This window comes from Hippoglossus hippoglossus, chromosome 1, assembly GCF_009819705.1.
Source record: "Hippoglossus hippoglossus isolate fHipHip1 chromosome 1, fHipHip1.pri, whole genome shotgun sequence".
Classification (NCBI taxonomy): domain Eukaryota; kingdom Metazoa; phylum Chordata; class Actinopteri; order Pleuronectiformes; family Pleuronectidae; genus Hippoglossus; species Hippoglossus hippoglossus.
This window is the reverse complement of record NC_047151.1, coordinates 16,502,538-16,523,089: the sequence shown is the minus strand read 5'-3', so window position 1 is coordinate 16,523,089 and position 20,552 is coordinate 16,502,538. Positions and strand designations below refer to the sequence as shown.

At 43.0% G+C, this 20,552-nt stretch overlaps 2 protein-coding genes across 4 annotated transcripts; one reads left to right on the top strand and one right to left on the bottom strand.

Moving 5' to 3' along the window:
• The first annotated feature begins 727 nt into the window (after nt 1–727).
• adamtsl7 (ADAMTS-like 7) lies at nt 728–7,915 on the top strand. Its single transcript, XM_034586922.1, has 12 exons — nt 728–925; nt 1,532–1,661; nt 1,916–2,091; nt 2,240–2,348; nt 3,326–3,514; nt 3,975–4,104; nt 4,575–4,797; nt 4,901–5,074; nt 5,610–5,783; nt 5,891–6,070; nt 6,377–6,521; nt 7,486–7,915. The coding sequence occupies exons 1-12, from the start codon at nt 791–793 to the stop codon at nt 7,638–7,640; spliced, it is 1,920 nt and encodes a 639-aa protein (XP_034442813.1). The 5' UTR covers nt 728–790; the 3' UTR covers nt 7,641–7,915.
• Nucleotides 7,916–9,050: 1,135 nt separating this feature from the next.
• On the bottom strand, nt 9,051–20,330 carry ptpn9b (protein tyrosine phosphatase non-receptor type 9b). 3 transcript variants are annotated; one of them, XM_034582706.1, is made up of 14 exons: nt 20,241–20,330; nt 18,174–18,317; nt 17,395–17,484; nt 17,093–17,217; nt 15,642–15,747; nt 15,444–15,554; nt 14,704–15,348; nt 14,393–14,673; nt 14,139–14,235; nt 13,245–13,314; nt 13,038–13,116; nt 12,576–12,726; nt 12,076–12,283; nt 9,051–11,713 (listed from the first exon to the last, which is right to left on the bottom strand). In XM_034582706.1, the coding sequence occupies exons 1-14, from the start codon at nt 20,271–20,273 to the stop codon at nt 11,490–11,492; spliced, it is 2,364 nt and encodes a 787-aa protein (XP_034438597.1). In that variant the 5' UTR covers nt 20,274–20,330; the 3' UTR covers nt 9,051–11,489. The 3 variants fall into 3 exon arrangements, with proteins under 3 accessions (XP_034438597.1, XP_034438607.1, XP_034438587.1); XM_034582716.1 differs by having other exon boundaries at nt 14,707–15,348; XM_034582696.1 differs by having other exon boundaries at nt 14,393–15,348.
• Nucleotides 20,331–20,552: the final 222 nt, after the last annotated feature.

Genomic DNA, 20,552 nt, shown 5'->3' with positions numbered 1-20,552 from the left:
AAATGAAGTCACTATAAAAATCAGCATCCTTTGTGTGTGGAAGGAAAAATGAAACAATTTAGAGAATAACAGTACTCTACATGTTTTGTGCTTTTTCTGTATAACTGATGTGTTTTTGTCCATAAAACAGAGAAAATGCGATAAATTGTGCAAAGATTAAACATATTTTTTCGATTATCCTCGTTCCAGGCTCTTTCTTACTGCGGTATTTTTAATTTTGATATCCTTCATTTTTTCCATCATTGCAGAAATGAAAAGCGGAATAACTGAGAACAAGACGAGCCTTATAAAGTGAAAAACAAGAAGTGGGTGGAGAAGTGAGAGCGAGATCAAGAGTGAGGAGCGTCCAAAGCCTCACAATCTTGCATGACCATTCACAGGCAGAGATATTGGTTTTGGATGAGATGTAGGATACAGGAGCCAGTCTGCACACACACACACACAGACACACAGACACACACACACAGACACACAGACACACACACACACAGACACACACACACACACACACACACACACACACACACACACACACACACACACACACACACACACACACACACACATAGTTGTCACAACATCCAAAGTTGAGGTGCAAATGGGAGTGACCTCAACTTGAAGTAACCTAGCCTACACTTTTCAAACACTTTCTCTCAACATCTCTCCTTTGTCTCTTTCTTTTCCCTCCCACCCCTCAAGCCAACCCCACCTCACAAACACACACACACACACTCCCCCATTAAACATGTGTGTGTACGTGTGTTTGTGAGTGTCCTCCCTCAGTCTCTCCATGGCTGAATTGTGGCAGCAGCTCGGTTCCCCGCAGCAGCGTCGAGCTCTGGCTCCCCTCTTCTTCATTTGTCTTCTCTGCCCTCCCTCAGGTGCTCTTCCCTGGGATAACAAAGCCAGTGCATCCCCTTTGGAGGTAAGACATCCACATTGTCATGTAAAGGTGTAAATGCTGTAATTTGATAGTATATGAAAGCTGTTTAAGAGTTGCGTTTCAATTTACAAATGCTGTTCCTACGCACACGACAAGTAAAATCGAATTAAAATCTGGTAGTGAGGAATAGCTGCATGACAGTCCACCAGTTGTTGTAGATTATCTCTGTCTTTTTCACTAACTAATCCCAAACAGATCCAGCTTTGTTCAGACAATGAATAAAAACCATGAAAAAAGGAGCACGAGAGGCTTTTCTCATAAAAATAATAGAAAAGATAAACTTTGCTAAATGTGCAGAGGAGGAATGGAGAGGAACACAAGAAAGGTTCCCCAACTCAAACCAACTGTTGGACTGGATGGAACAAGCGGTGGGATTTCCAGGAGCAGAGAGGGAGAGAGAGTTGGAGAGCAGGATGGATGAGTGAAGCAAAAAAAGAGCAGCGATGTGATCCAGTGGAATTTATGATTATACCGCTGAAACTGATGCCTGTGACGGTGCAACTGTGGCACGGGGAGCATGCAAAGAGTGTCTGCATGTACATGAGTGGGCTTTGTGTGCATTTAAGTGTGTGCTGTGTGTGTTGGCAGGGGTTTGAGGTGGTGAAGGGGAATTTCTCTCGGACTTTCCTGCATGTTGGCTACCACAAGATTGCCGAGATTCCAGCAGGAGCGCAAAACATCAGCATACAGGAGACAGTGAAGAGCAGAAACTACCTGGGTACACACACACACACACACACACGGACACACGCAGACACACAGACACACAGACACACACACGGACACACACACACACACACACACACACACACACACACACACACACACACACACACACACACACACACACACACACACACACACACACACACACACACACACACACACAGACACACACACACACACACAGTAACGACAGAAATGTGTTTAGCCTGACAAACAGTGATGGATGAACGTGGAGTTTTCCTCCAGCTCTGCAGACCCAAACTGGAGTGTCTATCATCAACGGAAAGTGGGTGATTGACAGGCCTGGGATCTTCATCGCCTTGGGAACACAGCTGATGTACCGACGACCCAATGAAATCCGCTCTCGCCTCGGAGAGTCCATCACTGCGCCTGGGCCGCTCACTGAGGACCTGCACGTCTACGTGAGATGCAAAATTGCAAACACTTTGGAAACAGCTGCAAATACTTTTTGTCTCTTATTCAAATGCAAAAATACATGTAGTAAATAATACCTTTCAAATGATATTACTACATATCATAATATACCTAATCTCCATCTCTTTTCCATAGTTAATCTACCAGCAACCAGGTCCTGCTGTACACTATGAATACAGTGTACCTTTACAAACCACAGAACCCACTCCTGAGCCACATGCACCTTCTGGTATACTTCCCCTGGGTAAGTGCACACCCATAACATGTGTAAACACCCAAACCTACTCCTAAAGCTGTATTACCGTGACCCTAAAGGACCACAGCGCCATTTTCCTCATACTACAGATTCTGGTTTTGCCCTCGGGATCGTAACACAGAACAGATGCGTCTGTTTGTGTCCTCATTCACTGTCATAGTAACACCAACATGTATCCTTTGTCCCTTTTGAAAATTTGATTAGGATTTTGATAACATTCGATACAGCAAGCGGGCGGCCAAACGTACTTCTGGCGCACACTGAGGATATAACCGGTCACTTGGGCCATATTTCATATCATTACCTAATATTTAGCATTAATCAAAGAAAAGATTTCTATCCACTGGCACTGACAAATAATTACTTAATTAAAATGGATCTCCTGAAAACAGGCGTCGTCAGTTGTTGTCTTAGCTCAGTTTAAAGGCGGGTGGAACTGTGTGAGAGGATGATTCCATTTATTGGAATGACATATGTGTTATGTTTCTCACTTGATATTCACAATGCATCATTTATATGCAATATTCTCTTCCCCTTTTAGATATTAACATACCTAAATGTTTTATATTAGCGAGAAACGAAACAATATGTGCAGCGCTTGACGTCACCGACTGCAATTGTGAACTGCCACTGTAAGCTGTAAAGAGAAACCGCAATGCTCTTCCAAATATTGAATAACTTCTTTGTTTTCTGAGGTGTTACTGCGCTCGTTACGCCAACATCCACAATCATTTTAGATTTCTTCCAGCTGTGTCTGTTTCCTTTCTGCATTGCCAGAGAGTGGTGCACATCAACAGCACACTCCATAGACGGGATTTGTTTAGTTTTCATGCTGACTGAGTATTTGTGATTTACGTCAGCCTGTACACACCCACACTGTCCTCAAACACACCTAATGCCTTTCTTCTCTTACACGTCTGTAGCCATTTTTGTTTCACCTCCCTCCAACCTCCTCTTTCTTGTAGTAGAGACGGTAGATCCATCCCTCTCAGGCGAGAAAACACACCCAGGTGACATGACCAACAATGGCATCACCAAGGAGACACCCTATCACAGCCAGGTTCCCACTGAACCCAGCGTGAACTCTGACCTTCAGCCTACTTATACCTGGACGAGGAGGGGCCACACAGAGTGCAGCACAACCTGTGGCACTGGTGAGGAAACACATAGAACACAAAGAAACGTTAAAATAAGACTTTCCAAATCAACAAATATGGTTATTTAGCACTTAGCACTCTGTGGCTTTTTAAAGACTTTTCACAGTATATTGGGATCTGCAAACTTCACATTGCAGCATAAATAAATAAACATTATTTATAATAAGATGTTACAGAATCAAAGATGACATAAACACATTCAACAGGAAGCTTTAGACACTGCTGGAAAAATACACAGGCCTTGTACATCATTAGTTTGAATGACAGCAACTTCATTGTCTGTCAAAATGTGAATGTATACAGTGAGAACACACATTCACTTGCTTAGTCCTTTTCCTGTGTGTGTGTCTGTGTGTGTGTCTGTGTGTGTGTGTGTGTGTGTGTGTGTGTGTGTGTGTGTGTGTGTGTGTGTGTGTGTGTGTGTGTGTGTGTGTGTGTGTGCTTGTGCACTTGCCAGGCAGGCGTCAAGTGCTCTTGGAGTGTGTTGAGAAGGATTCACAGGCGACTGTTCCTGCTGACCTCTGTGACCCTCCACTTCAACCAGTAAACCAGGAAGAAAACTGCAACACACAGCCCTGCCCTGCTTAGTGAGTGATCCCCACACACACACACACACACACACACACACACACACACACACACACACACACACACACACACACACACACACACACACACACACACACACACACACACACACACACACACACACACACACACACGCACACAAACAAACCACTATATGTTACCAGGATGGTGCTGGGGGGGCTAGTGTATCAACTGTATGTTTGGTCTGTTAGATATTTGGTCCACAGTGGCAGTGATCCATGATAACTGTCAGTCTGAAACATACATGTTTCTTCTGGGACTATAACAGTAACATCTGACCTCACAATAACTGTGGTCAAAATGAAGACAAGTGAGCTGGGACATGCTCTGCTTGAGCAGAGTCATTGTTGACTCATGTTTGACCATGAAACCACTTCATTTGTGATGATAGCAAACTGCGCTTAAATTCCCATCAGCCTCTCTCTTCTTCTCTGTGATTGGCTCACAGCTGGGATGTGGGGGAGTGGTCGGATTGCACCAAGAGGTGTGGGCCCGGCACTCAGCTCCGACAGGTCATCTGCCGTCAGGTCACTCACGTCCATGCCAACGGGACAGAGTCCCAGGTTACCGTTGCACCAGAGCTGTGCGGGGTGTTTGATAGGCCGGTGACCAAGTCGACCTGTCAGCTGAAAATATGCAGCCAATGGGATGTTCGATCTGAGTGGAGCTTGGTGAAAATACACACACACACACACACACACATCATCAAAAACAATAACATTTATCATCAAAAAACAACATTTACTTCTCCCCCCCTCTCCCTCTGTCCCCCAGTGTTCAGTGCCATGTGGGGTGGGCCAGCGCAGCAGGGAGGCGGTGTGTCTGAGTAACCAGGGTGATGTGGAGGAGGATGACGAGTGCAACATGAACCTGAAGCCAGACACACTGCAAAACTGTGACATGGGAGCGTGTGCACGCAGCTGGTTCACCTCCCTCTGGAGCCAACGGGTAACACAGCCTGTGCAGTTTCAGTCCACGCAGTTTTTTTGACTCATATGAGGTTTGAGCACTGAAATCTAATCAGTTTATATTTGAGTCCAAGTGACAACTGGTCGATATTTGAAGAAATTTCCTAAAGGCAGACTTGAGATATGCTAAAGGGGCAAAAATATTGTTTTGTGAGGCCACCATGACCGTGACCTTTGACCATCTAATCAGGAGTTTAAGTGAACATTTGTGCCAAATTTGACATGATTCTCTTGAGGTGTTCTAGGCAATAGAGGGTTTTGTTAAGTCACAGAGACCTTCAACCACCAAATTTTAATCAGTTCATTCGAGAGTCCAACTCAGACTGTTTGTACCAAATTTTAAGAAATTCCCTCAAGGAGTTCTTGAGATGTTGTGTTCACAACAATGGGACAGAAAGACGTATCAACAGAAAACATAATATATCTCTGGTCTGTCGAGAGAAACAAAAAGAAGTGAGATCAAGTTGAAATCTTAAAACGACTGATTTACTATGTACGTGCATGATAATCCTCAGTGCTCTGCAGAGTGTGGTAGAGGCAATCGAACCCGGACAGCTATATGCCTGATGGACCATGTGACTGACCTTCCATTGGACAGCTGTGAAGGGGATCGTCCAGCGGAGGTGACATCTTGTGACTCGGGCCCATGTCAGAACCGGCTGGAGTGGTACACAGGACCATGGGGTCAGGTAATTCACTCACACACACACACACACACACACACATTCAGTACTCACAGATACTGCTAAAGGAACATTTACTTACTGCAGCATTTTATGTGTGTGGGTCACTGAAGTGTTCCGCAGAGTGTGGGAATGGCACGCAGACCCGGAGCGTGGCTTGTATTTTCAACAACAACGGTCACATGGAGGTCGCGGACCAGTCGAAGTGTTCTGATCTGCCTCAGCCAATCACAGCTCAGACCTGCAGCCTGAAGCCATGTGGTGCCCAGTGGTATTTCACAGAGTGGAGCGCGGTAAGTGTCCCAGAAGTCTCTCTGTCCTTCTACAGAAAGAGCACGAACCCGTTTTAATGTCTTGCAGATAAATGAAGCGATCAAGTATTTGAGACATTTGACTCAATATCTCTTTAATTAAGAAATTTGGTGAACCCCTTTAAATGATGACATCCCAGTTTGGCAAACCAGTGCAAACTTTGTTTAGCGTATTTATGTCACATATACAATACGACAACATTGGTACTTATAAGGCATCAGTTGCGGTGTCTAAATGACTGTGTTATATGTTTTGTGTGCCTCTTCTCTCCCTCTCTGTCACTTCAGTGTTCTCGTTCCTGTAACGGGGGCTACCGTGTACGAGAGGCCCACTGTCTTGCTGACAGTGTTGCCCCGAGCGACGGCTGTGACCCCAGTTTGACCCCGGAGAGTCGAGAAGAATGCAATAAACAACCTTGTGTAGCCGAGATAAGTAAGTGTGATGAGCAGTTTGACATTGTGTCCACTGTCGGTGGGGCTGAGGTCACAGCAGGGTCAGGGAGGACGTGTTTGGAGTGGGATGAATCTGGGATGCTGTCATTGAATGTTGCCATGGTGAAGATGTTCTTCACCTGCTGTCTCTGTGGTTAGCACCATCGGCTCACAGCAAAAAGGTTCCCAGTTCAGATCCCAGCTTGGCCGGGGTCTTTCTGTATGGAGTTTACATGTTCTCCTACGTGGGTTTTTCCTGCAGATACTCCTGCTTCCTCCCACAGTAAATTATTAGGATTAGGTAAATTGAATAATGATTTATGAAAGATTATTTTAATGAACATTTGTGCAGAAAAAAATACAGAAATGTGTGCCAATTTGCATAAACGACTGTGGAAATGTCTCCAGGGGACTTAAGTGATGAGCCTGGCGGTAGTTTAATGCTTTGTGAAGTTAATGAAGTCTGCTACTTGTCAGCGGTGATGGAAATTCACAGGTTCACGTGTCGTCAAATTGAGGAAGTTGTTTTCTTAATTTGCACGTTTTTTCTATTTGCATGGGTTTTCTTAATTTGCAGTGCGTTGAGCTCTCTCGGGCCACTGTACATTTGTTTAAAAACAATTTAAAAAGATCAGTAAGTGACTTATTAATGTACAAAAAAAAACAAGAACAAGAACATCACGTTGTCATGCTCAATACACTTCTGATGTTCAGGGGTTCATCATTACTGTGGTGATATGTCTGGTGAAATAAGCTGTAAACATCAACATGTTCGGGGGCACAGAGCATTAGGAATATGTGACATGATATCTACAATAAATCATCTTGTCTTGGAGCAGCTCTGGCTCTGACACGCTGTAACCAGCCTACGACTGGCTCTGAGCAGCAGAGTGGAGTGAATAACACTTGTCATGCTCCCCCCATTGTTATCCATTTCTCTCTTGTGTTTGTCTCTCCCTCCACAGGCCCATCGTGCAGTGACCAGTATCATAACTGTATGGTGGTGGTGCAAGCCCGACTCTGCATTTACAATTACTATAGAGGGGTCTGCTGCGCCTCCTGCTCCCGTGCACAGAAAACATACCCCAACTCATTTCAAAAGAACCACATCCGAAGGTGATGCCGCCTCGAGAGGATTAAATTCACTTCAGGTCACAGCTCCGTGTGGAAAATGAGTGAGCGCTGTGAAAATGACTCCTAGTCCTGTTCGGAGAGATTAGTTTGATATTCAGCCGCTCGGTCTGCGACAGATTAGCTGACCAGGTAATCAGACACAGTCGTACACTATGTATAGGTCCAGAGTGTTTTCATTCTCAGTGTAACTTTAAACTGGACTGGTCATGTTTGCTGATGTTCTTAATCTATGTATTTATTCTTAATAAAACATTTATAACTTGTGGTACTCAGCGGATTTTGTTGTATTATTGCAAATGTAACAGAAACAATTCTGTTGTTTCAACCCTCCATTGTGGCCTATTAGACGATGCTGAAAATGTATGTTAATTACATCAGTGCATAAACTCTGATCAGAACCTGACGTAGCTTGTGGTTAGTTTGGTCAAATGGAACCTTATGTAATCAATACTCATGAAATCACATCCTTTTATAAAATGTTATGAACAGAAAATCAATAGGCTGTATAATTACTTATATATACAAACGTATATGGAATATTAGATGATGGGTTCCATAGTCCAGGTTGTAGACGTTTTCAATACAAGGACGAATCTATGAATGGGATTATCTGTGATGAGTCATAATTGTCAATGGACAAATCATTGGCTTTTAGCAAAACAGCGCCCCTCACTGGTGACTGTGAGCAATGCACTCAGCTCAGACCTGCTTCCACAATAAAAGCATAATACGGACTGTAAAAGTAACAGACACAATCGTAATCTGATGACACACAAGGAGCTTGTACAGGCTAGTTTTGTATTGAACTGAATCTTATAGCTTGGACTAACTAGAGTCAGAAGTAGGAGTAAATGTTGCAGCCATAGAAATGGTCACTTACTGCTAAACATCCTGAAATATCTTTTAAACAGTGAGCTAAACTAAGATTAAAGAGGTCTAACTACAAAGTCAGTGACCACAACCATTTCAAATGAACAAAGTCGTTTGAATCAGCAGTGAATTGTGATTTCCACTTCTAACAGATTGCACCTAAAGCTCTGTGGATGCGCATAGTTCATGAACCTGATCATCTTTGCTTTTTAAACCCAAAAAACACATTTGACAAAAAACACAAAAAAAGGTCTTATCAGGTGAAATTGAGTTCAGCCTCAGAAACTCAGGAAGTGATTGTGTCATGATCAATAATTGAAATCAAGTCATTTAAAAAGTCAGGTTGACAAACTGCATCACGATATAAACTATCTTAGGCATCTCAGCCACATCTGGCTACAGTACCAGTACCTGTGTTTTGTATGCTGCATCAACATATCCCCCCTCAAGAACTTAAAAACACAGATCACATGTTCATACTGCACATGCACAACCTATTGAGCCCCAAAGAGATGACTTCAGCTTGTTGAAGATAGTAATACCATTGCTTTAATGGGACAGCCGGGCTGACAGCATGTAAAAGGCCAGAATTCAATCACAAGAACTTAGATCACAAAAAGAAACATTAACTCAACAACAATGACAAATGCACATTGCATTCTCTGTTTCTCACAAAACAAATCAAAAACAGCATGACCAAAACTCGTTTTACATACACACTCTCGTATTTTGTAGCTATACATAATCTTCAGTAATGTTCCTGTGTTGCTCCCGAGTCTGTCCGTGGATGCGAGGCTGCACTGATAGGTCCATGCTAGTGGGCTGCTGAGGATGTGTGACAGGAGAACATGTGTAGGGTGAGCCTGGGCCTTTGGCATTGAGGGATGCAGGGTCCACATTCACCACAAATATCCGCATCTGTCTCGACAAAATTGCTTGGACACCGTTACCCCGAAAACATTCAAGGCTCTCTGACCATGCTGAAAAACCTCAACCCATTCTCAATACTTTTTTTTTTTTTTACTTCCTGACACCAAGCTGGGGCTTTTTAGGGAGCAGAGATATCAGCCACTTCTCTTTTTTATCTTCTTTGATAGCTTTTTTTTGTTTTGTTAAATCCTTGGCATTAGGTACCAGACAGTAAGACGTTCATGTCACTGTTACTGAAGAGTCTAACAAGCTCTCTAAAGCAACCCCGACCCCCATATTGTCCTGGAATCAAACAATCACCATTTATACAAGTCAGTTCTGAAAATACAATGGCAAGTGACATTTTTCCACTAAAGTTTCAATGTGAACAACAAAAAATATATTTCACTCCCCATCTGTTTTGTTCAGCTTATCAAATGCATTAACTGGTTTGTTTTCTTTGTAGCATCGTACCAACATTCACTGATTTCAATATTGTAGAAGTTTTACAAAGACATAAATATTGTAGAATACTATACAGTAAAAAATACAAAATAAACTTGATATAAGTTTTTTTTCTTAAATGATAATTTACCAGAGGCAAACCCAGAAATGGATCTGTGACACTAGGCAAAAAACACTAGAATTACCCCCTGAGGTCAAATGATAAAAGAATAGCCATGTCTCCAACCAGAGCTTAGTCCCAGATAACTTACTACTTGTATGTTATTCTTAAGTAGTGTACTATGTACAGGACTATAGGCAGAATGTGGGTGTCCTGTGTGGCACATAGTCATTGTGAACTATGCAAGTGCACTAGTTTGGGTGTTATTACTATACTAGTGAGACGTTAAGCTAAGGAGAACTTGAAGGCACAATTATCTCAGGCAGAATATGCCTTGAGATTCAAACACAACAGTTGTGGTTTCAAAGGTGTGAGATTCTAACGGGAACAAGAACCAAAAGGGGAAATAAAACAGTTTACAGCTACAGGTATGGTTTAGGTCTGAGAACGACGAGGCAGTGAATCAAGTTAAGGCCAAATTACTTAAGATCGTCCAATCAGAACGCTCTGACAGTAAAATGATGTTAGACCTGACAAATCACAGATTTGCATTATGATATCGGTTTACTAACCAGAACTCTTCATTATTTTGTCATAGCCTGGCTCGCTACATAGATATTTCTTCTTGAGGATAAGTCAATTATATTAAACTGCTTTTTTTTGCTCTTCTTTCAGAGGTTGTTATAATGCACACTAATGTATAAATGTATGTTACAAGAATATACATGGGCTTCAGTCTATAATATTTCACCAAGGAGTACATCCAAGCATTCAGGGTGAGGACTTTGGCTTTGAAAAGTTAGTCTACATATGCACAAACATGAGACATATGTAGAAAATGCACCAGAGAAAATATAAGAAAAACATTAATGGACTAAATGGCTCACACACTGATCGACCATCACATATGGCCAATTGTTCACGCAGAACCATTTCCTCTTTAAAAAAAAACAAGAACACAAAAGTTTTCAAGTTTCACCTTCTCATCCCCCTGACAGTTTTCCTGTGACCACCGACTTGTTCAGGGCTGAAAAGGAACATGAAAAAGACAGGGGTTTGGAGGGCTTCAGGGGTAAAGTTCAAGTTTGTCATTCCTCATGTGCAAGTCAATATAAAAAAATGCTACAACTCGTACAACGCTCTTGTCAACAAGACAGGTTCAGGGTAGTCCGAGTCCCCCTGTAGCTTGCTAAATAAAAATGGGCTTGGAAATTGGCAGGACAGCTTGCTCAATCAGCGATGCAGCACACGATCCCTGTATTTCTTTCTTAACCTCCGACATGTATCCACTCTGGTAAAGGAAGCGCAACTGTGGGAGTCTGCATCGTCACATCAAGAGCCAAAACAAGATTTCCATCCTTTGTCTCTCTTATGGCAGAAGAGTCATCTTCCTCTTCCACTATGAAATGTCATTCCTCTGTATTATTTCGTTGCTATGACTTCAGTTTAGGTTGGCTACCCCATCTGTCACATTATAGCTCCATGTGTCCCTCATTCGCTGTCAGTCTCTATTTCTGAGTCAGACCACTGCACTGGGCTCAGTTTCCCATGGCGCTGGGCATACTCGATGACTGCCGTGTAGCAGAAGTAGTACTGGTCCCAGGTCTGGATGCTGAAAGCCCTCTGCGTACGCATCCGCCGCACCGTCTGACGGACATCTATTGAGCCGATGTCCTCCAGCCTGGACAGGCAGATGTCCAGTGTACAGAATGTACCTACAGCGAAGACAGAGAAGTTACTTGAGGAAGACTTAAACAGTTATTTACACTTACTGACACTTTCCTGACTCTTGACATGACTCTAGCCAGGTATACAGATATAGAACCGGGAAGGACCTTTTTCCCATAGAGCAGTCTGACTTTTTAGTAGCACAGACTCAATAATATGTTGAAGTCACACTGCAAAATGTTCTAAGGGGTTAAAGTTATGTGTTTTTGCCAATTGTTCCATGCACTTTAACAATAACACTATCTCTAGATTCTGTTTGTATAACAGGAAAGGACTATCTTACCTTAAGGATAAGTAAAAAGAACATTCAAGCTATCATGTTGTCAATATTGACACCCTATGTGTTTACCTGTGCGGCCAATGCCAGCACTGCAGTGCACAACCACAGGGGGGCCCCCTGGAGGCCCCGTCCAACTGGATCCCAGGCTTTGAACCGCAGCATCCCTCCTCTCAAGTACATGCTCGCGGAAGTCCAGCATAGCAGAAGCACTCTTGGGCACGCCGAAGTCCGGCCAGCTGACGTAGAGGTAGTGACACACCTCCCGTCTCTCTCCAGACTGACAGGTCAGACAGGGTCGAAGAAGAACAGAGATGGACTTTAGGATCAACTAGCATATTCAAGTGAAGTATTCTTGTCAGATTACACAAAATAGTGATCTAACAGGTTGAAGACATTCCACCAACAAAAGCAATCCCACAATCTAAAATAATTAATCTATAAAGTTATTTTTGTTAGAAATTAAAATATCCCTAAAGCCATCAAATGGACATTAAAGGCAATTTTATCATGTTAAATTAATAGACCTAGTTTACGAATTTTCAGGTACTTAAGTGCTCGCTGTGACTTACCTGTGTGTTGTAGAGTTCGAGAAGGGAGAGTTTGAAGTCCTGGAACCCCTGGATGTGTGTGTTCCTGACCAGGAAGCATCCGTGCTGCTCAGTCCTACCCTCCTCAAGAGGCCAGTACTGACCACACTTGACACGTCCACGCTCCACCACCCTGAGAAACACAACACAAATCACAGCCTTTCAATCCCCCTCGTGACATTGCTTACTCTACCACCCGTGCATGTAGACATGGTTTGCACATCTCTCAAACTGGGCAGACGCTGTGCATGTTTGGGAATCTTCGTACTTTGTGTTAGCTCAAAAAAACGTGCTATGTGCTTTCCTGCACAGCTAGAATCTCACACTACTTCACACTGTATGGATCAACTATCTGGATATAGCATGGGTGCTCACATTGAACCCCTCCACCCCAAAATAAATTGCGTTGACCAATTCAGGATTAAAGTGTGGCAGGAGTCTCACCTGGTGGTCATGACAATGATAAGTACCATCTGCTCCCACACCATGCGCCAAAAGTCGCCATATGTTTTTGGCAAAGGACCTGTGGGACATAAAAATCTGTCAGGCTTTGGTAGCACCAGAATGTATTGAGTTGAGTTTAAGTACAAACATGTATGTAGCAGAAAGGTCTTCACAAAGTTAATAGTTTGTGTTTCAACAGCTCCTCACCCTGAGTTGCAATGTAGGCGTTGGTTCTCTTGTACCCATCCATGAAACTGCCATTAATGTAATCTGATGTCTGCAAAAACAAACAGTAGTGATGAAGTGAGACTCATTGCCTGGTGATAGAATCGACTTCCATCTGTTGGATGCTTAACATATTTACACGTAGTATTAGAGTGGGGCCGACACATCTTCTGTTCACATCGCTATCTCTGACCTTTCTATAAAATAAAATGTTATTTTTGTCACTTACTTGTAGTAAATGGTTTAACAAAATGACAAGAGCAGCATACAAATATTATACTTTATGAAAGTAGAACAAATTCAGTTTCTACAGATGAGATTCATACTGTCGCTAATCTCAAGATTTGTTCGACAGACATACCACCTGTTTATTTTTTACAACATGGATTGTATGTTTATAGTATAAACCATTATACCATTGTGCTTTATTAAAAAACTGAAAGCTTGCCAAAAACAGGCCTCTCATTCAAAACAAAACAAAGTGTGTGATACGGTCAAAACCTCCCAACTTTGTAATCACACATATCACAAGCAGCAGATAAACGAAGGTCATGAAAACAGAAATAAAAACAGCCAACATTTTTGAGACATGTCTTCAAATCAAACCTAGTTGCTATTGCAAAATCTGATTTACACATTTATGTCCACAGCAAATCCTGTACTGATTGTTTCAGTGTGGACAATTATTTTCTGAAGTACCTGTCTTGTGCAAACATGAATAAGGGGTGTGAATATGACCAATGTTGGCTGGACTGTCACATCATGAAGCAGCAAAAATGTCATAGAAAAAAGTTACAGGAATAGTTCTTAAAACACATGTATGAAATATATACAAGAATCAATAGACAGGAGATGGACTGAAGATTAAATAATCACCTCATCCTCGTCATCAGAGAGCTCGCAGAGGCGCACTCTCGACTGGTCCAGGCAGAGAACATCGCTGTACCTGTTCTTTATCTGATTGGATAATTTCCTGTGGAAGCAGAGTTGAGAAACGTGACAGACTGAAATACTGGGCTGATGTGCATCTGTCATGTGATTTCCCTTTGCCTTGTTAGCGAGAGAGAAAATAACAAGCAGAAAGACATCCATCCATGTTTGGTGGATGGAATATATTTTTCATCTCTTACTTGGAGTAGTCAAAGGTGCCGGCCGGTGGCTCCTTGCGGATCTCCTCGTACTCCTGATAGATCCCTTTCTTCTTCCTCCTCTTCACGTGTTCCACCAGCTCGTGCACCGTCATGCCTCCCTGCTCTGGCATGTGAAGAGACAGCTCCATGCAGCGGTCGTCGTCGTCAGGATCACACGATGAAGACAGTGGCGGGGATTGAGAGGAAGGCTGGTGGGGCGGTCGAGGCAGAGATTTCTGGGGCAACGGAGGCACCCCTTCCTCCTCCTCCTCCTCCTCCTCCTCATCGTCGTCGTCCTCCTCCTCCTCCTCCTCCTCCTCATCTTCCTCCTCTTTGACATCCTCATTCTGAGGTCTATGGGCTGAGTCTGTTGTTGTGCAGTCCACCGCATTTTCATCACCTTTCTGAGAGAGCGGCGTGTCAGGAGGCGTTTCTGACTGGGGAGGGGCTTGGTGACCACGACCATTCATGTTAGCATTGAGGCTGGAGCCACTAACGGCCATGTTGGTTTCGCTCACAGCTGAGCCGTTCCAGTGTTGGTGGTTCCCCTGCAGCCTATTGGCAGCAGAATTTGGGCTCTGCTGATACTGGCCTAGGCCTTGAGTCCTGCTCTCCACCACACTGCAGTGGTTGTGTGGGTTAGCATTATTATCATCATCATAGCAGTTAGAGTTAGCCACAGCTAGCTCAGAGCCTAACTGTGTATTTATATGGGTGTAGGACAGTGTAGCGCCTGCGCTTGTGTTGCTGCACTCCAAGCTGTAAGACCGTAGCAGGCTTCCCACACAGTCATGCGCGTCATGCTCTTGTGTTTCACCCTCAACAGTGTTTGTTTGAACGTTAACACAGGACTGGATCCAGGCCACGTGGCTGTACTGGGATGTCCCACCCAGGTGTTCAGGAAGGGAGGAGACTGGGATGTGACTGGCCAACTCATGAGCTTTCACCGTGCACACCTAGTGATTGCAAAGCAAAGAAAAGAAAATTCTAATAAATAACAAGCGTATTAAACCTTGGGACATAACCACCTGATGAAGACCGACACACATACCCTTTCTCTCAGCTTCTCACGCACAAAGAGGCGAAGGACCGCGAAAGGCGCTCGAAACCAAAGAGGCGACGACACAATGAAGACACATTTTAGACGAGCTGGAAATGCCCCCTGGAAAGTACAGAGAGAGGCAGTTTAACACCAAAAACCAGAGGGCAGGTAGAGGAGAGAGCAAGAGAGGATGTTCCAGATTTTTACCTTGAGCAAATTGAGGATCTTGACACAGAGCTCATAGTCAAAGTTACCATAGTTGGAGTTGGTCATGTCGTAGATAAATATGAGTCCATCTCTTTGAGTTTGTTCACTACGGCGGAAACAAGAGGATTTTTCATTAAAAAGCAGAGGTGGAGCGTCAAAGAAGAATAACTTTATAAAATACACCGGAGGGAACTAAGAATAAGGAAATTTTTGTTTTTATATTTATATTTTCTCCAGCCACAATCAAAAAGAACACAGCAGTACATCCTACACTTATGCTCAGTTTTGTCAGGACTGTGCCAGAAGTGTTGTAAGTCTTAGTAGTAGTGTTATGGACCATATGTTTATAGTCGTTTACAAACTAGAAAGAAAACAATTGGAACCTATTTGCAAACAAAGCAAGCTAAAAACTAGACAGCTACAGTAACTACTGCAGAACAGACACATACTAATAATCTTACAGATCACACTCTGTACATGTTAACATTTAGCTGTCACAGACCAATTCAAAATTGTCAAGACATGAAAAGTGCACGAAAAAGCTATTTTGTGTGTGTTTTAAGACAGATAACATTAAGTACACCAAAACAAATGAAGCCATCTTAGGTTGAAGGCTGGTCATCGTAGCCCACTTGGCTTCTGACTTTCAGTGAGACTAAGGCCATGTTGAGATGATAAACCACTGCCTTAAGTAATTGTCTTCATGTGGCTTTATAAGTGCAGCAATGTTATTAACATCTTAATATTAGGTTTCATTTATTGTGTGGTGTGTTTTAATATGTCTATACAGGTTTGTGGTTTTATTTCCAGTGATTCTGTAGCCTCAGGGGTTCTCTCAATAAAACTACACACTCGGCATTTCTCTCATAGTTTTGTATTGGATCCAAATGTCAATCCATTATGTTGCTGTCATCTTCTTCTCCCTTCTCTCTATGTTACCCAATCGCTTACAGCCAGAACAAGTAAGTGCAGAGCTAGGCTCAGTCTATCAGTTTGCTCAATGCATTCATGCTTGTGCTGCCGCTGTGCAGAATCAGCAGAAAGACGATACAAGCACACAGCAAGAAAAATGATTTTTTTAGTTTATCTCACTGTTTGAAACAATGTCAAAAACTGCTTACTAAATCTCATCTTCATCAAGTATGTTGCATGTTAATATAGTCACAGTTGGTTTTGATGATCGTCATCGTCTTGTCTTAGCTTTTGAAAAAAGATTGACAAATATATTTTGTCACAGTTTTTGCTAACAAAATTAACACTAATCTGGGGAACAAACAGCACCAATTAGTAACAAAAATGTATAAACTGGAAACCAGTAACTAGTAAAAACGAAAACTGGAAACAGAACAAGTTAATAAAAAGAGCAATAGCACACCAGAAGTGACAGGTGTACCACGAAAGCAACACCAAAGTTCAGTGGAGTGTACAGGGGAAAACCGTAAGGGAATCACCTCTCTATGGCTTTATCCAGCTGGTAGATGATGGCCTGAAGCACAGCTTTGTGGGTGGTGACGTCTGGCCGATGGAGACGAGCAGTGAAGAGCGCTAGAGCTGCGCCTTTAGCATCACGACCAGGCTGGTAGGAACATTGACAGGCCATCATATATTATACACCAATGCAAATTCAGTCTGATTAAAGATATACTATTTACAATGTATGTGCATCATGTTTCATGTTACCATTGTTGTAATTGCTAGTTGAATAACTTGAGCTCCTTTGCTCTATGTGGCTCAAAATGACTTCACTACTCACCAGGACTGTAAATTTGCCATTGAGCAGCTCGGAGCGAAGCGGCTCCTCGTCAGGGTTGATGTCGATGATGCCCTCTTTGATTCTTGTGTTCTAAAACATGACAAATGATGCAGCGAAGTCAGCAGGTAAACATGGAACAGCACCAGAAAACTAATTTGATTCAGTCATTGTTTATTTGTTACTCTATGAGTTAAAAGACTCAATACATTTTGGAATAATATCAGGCTATAGGTGTGTGTTTTGAATATCAGTGGCAGCCAATACTCTTATTTGTATCCCAGATTGTGCATTAAAGCATTATGCAAGTGTGGCATCAAAAATGACAGCATCTAATACAGTATTAGCAAAAGTATATATGAAATAGCTTTGCATAGATAGTGTTTGTTGCTGAGATTTCGTATTGGTTCATGGATTGTATGTAGTTCACGATAGAGTGTATTTCTCAGAATCCTCTGTGGACTAACTGTCTCAATGAATAGCAAGTTATGACGCGTTATAACAGGACATAGTTTTGACTTGCTAATATGTATGCTGCTACAGTGCAGTCTTCAACACATCATGGATGGTCGTCAGTCACGCTACAAAACTTTACACTGTCAAGAGGAAAACTGTGACTGTAACGCCATATGGAATATAATGATTATATATGAATATTGAATAGGGAAAAGAGCCTATGAATATTGAAATTGTATTGATTATTTCTATTTTAGCCCTTTGTCATGTTGATAATATAAATTAAGTATTTGCACTTGTGCCATCAATCAAAAACACTGGTGTACCTTGTATGCTTGGAAGAGGTCGATGGCTCTGCAGACGTCAAACTTGCGGGCCATAAGAAACTTTACAGCTGTAGGTTGAGAGACAAGCCCAGCACTGTGAGGCTGCTCCCGGCTTCGCACTTCACTCAGGAACTCCTCCACAGCCTGGACAGACGTGAGGGAGGAGATGAAGAGAAAAGGTGAGGTGTCTGTGTGTCAGGAGAGGTTAGAGCAGGAGACCATAAGGGCAAATCAGCCAAGCAGGAGCGACGAATAAAAAGCTTAGAATTTAGGGTGTCGAGAAACAGGAAAGAACAACTGACAGAAAGACACACACAACTGTCACCCCCCTCAGCTTTGTAATACTTCTAATACAGACGTTAGCAGACTGTCCCCTTGGAAGATGTCGTAGAAGAGAGCACTCATATGCCAGGAGACAACAGTCTGCTTGTTTCCACCCAAGTGTAATGCACCTCCAAATTTAAAACCAGCAGGAGTAGAGCACATCATCATGAATGGGTATCACAGATTACCTCATCCACCACATACAACACCTGAATGGACTCTCTCACAGGATGGAGAATGAAAAAGCGGATTAAGTGAAAAATCAATCCCAATACAGGGTTTCCATGTTAGTGGTTTGGCAGACGTGAGTCATCCTGATGCATCTCATGACCAGTTTTGTTATTAGATCATGGATACATTAGACAATAGACACATTCAGTAAATATATAGCATTTTCTGTGTGAAGTAGGAACTCGGCTTCCTTTAGCCTATGTTTTATAGATAAATAGATAGATAGTAAATTCATACTTTGTCATTTAACAAGTCAATAATAGCATTATACCACCTCTTGCAGGTTTTGTTACTAAACCACAAATAAAAAAAAAAAAAGTTGTTCACATGTTTCTAAAAGGTGTTTTGAATGGGCAGTAGTAGCGTTAAACTGGAATTAATTGTTTTTATTTGCTGCAGGGTGAGTGAGGTGGTAACATTAAATCACGCCCTTATATCATGGAAAAGCTGGTAAATTAATGTCTCCACCAGTGAGAGGACATGAGCACCAGGACGCGGCTGGAAACCATGGTGGGATCATACGAAGACAAGGCAACACGTCGCTTTTCAGCATTGAGCAAACAAGACGAACGTTTTCTACTCCAAGTGGCCTCAGGGCTGGGGATCGATGGAGGAGACCGATTCTGGGAATGCCATGTTTAGCCGTCAAGAAACAAACCGAGAAATGCGGGGGGGGGGGGGGAGCCTGTCCCGTTACTTAGCCTAATGATCTGTTAAACTTATGATGAAGAACCAGTAACGATAAAAGTGAAGTTGGATCCAGAATCGCGGTGTTGCGTTTGCTGTTTCCTGTCAATGTCAAGCCCTCCTCTGTCCTGGAACGTGATGGCAACAACAATGCTAGGAACCGGAGGCTCAGTTCTCTGAATTCTCGACCGTAAATCTGATAGCTAGCTGGTGGGCTCACCGCGTTGAGCCGCATGATCTTAGTCTGTCTTCACCGTGTCATAGTCCATCATGACTTGAGGAATTCCCGGCAGGTCCTTTTTAACCCCCACACCTGATTTAATATACTTTGTACCGTCGGACAAGAACGCTGTCGAGGAAAATCCCTGGAAATCAACAATAGCTATTAGCATCGATTAGCGGCTAGATTACATGTGGTGGCTGGATGGCTAACGGTGGCGTTAAAGACACTTGAAGCTCCACGTTTCGGGCAAACCGCGCGTGGGGATGTGCTGCGAGTTAACAGAGGCGATAAGAGCATATTCACGTGGTCCGTGTAAAGATGGGTTATCAAGGGAATTGCTGTTCGGGACACATAGCCGGTTACGGGCTAGTAGCTGCTAGCTAACGCCATCGTGCTAACACACATGCTAACCGCTGTCAGTCACACCGAAGTCAGGGTGCGAACGGGCCAGTGGTGTTTACCACACCACAGCGTTCCCGGGAACAACCGACCCGAACAAACATATGGGGAAAATCCCCTGTTAGAGGAGGAAGTGAACGGGACATTTGTGCCCACGGAACACTGCGGGGAGATGAGGGAAAAATCAGCTAAGAGACCCTTACCAGCTGCTCCTGAGTTGTCAGGGCTTCCGCCATCTTGAAGCCTCCGCAACGTCGCAGCGGGCGCGCCCACCAGCCGCTAGCTCACGCCCGAGACGGAGGCCACGCCCACACCCAATCACTTCAACACCAATTATGTGATTGTCAATATTTTAACCCCACACTGATCAAAACCTTTATATACAGTCTATGATCAAAACCTTTATATACAGTCTATGATCAAAACCTGGGTTGATCAATATATCTGTACCACACACTGATCAGATCATGTGTTTATCAATATATTTTACCAAACACTGTTCAAACTGTCTTCAT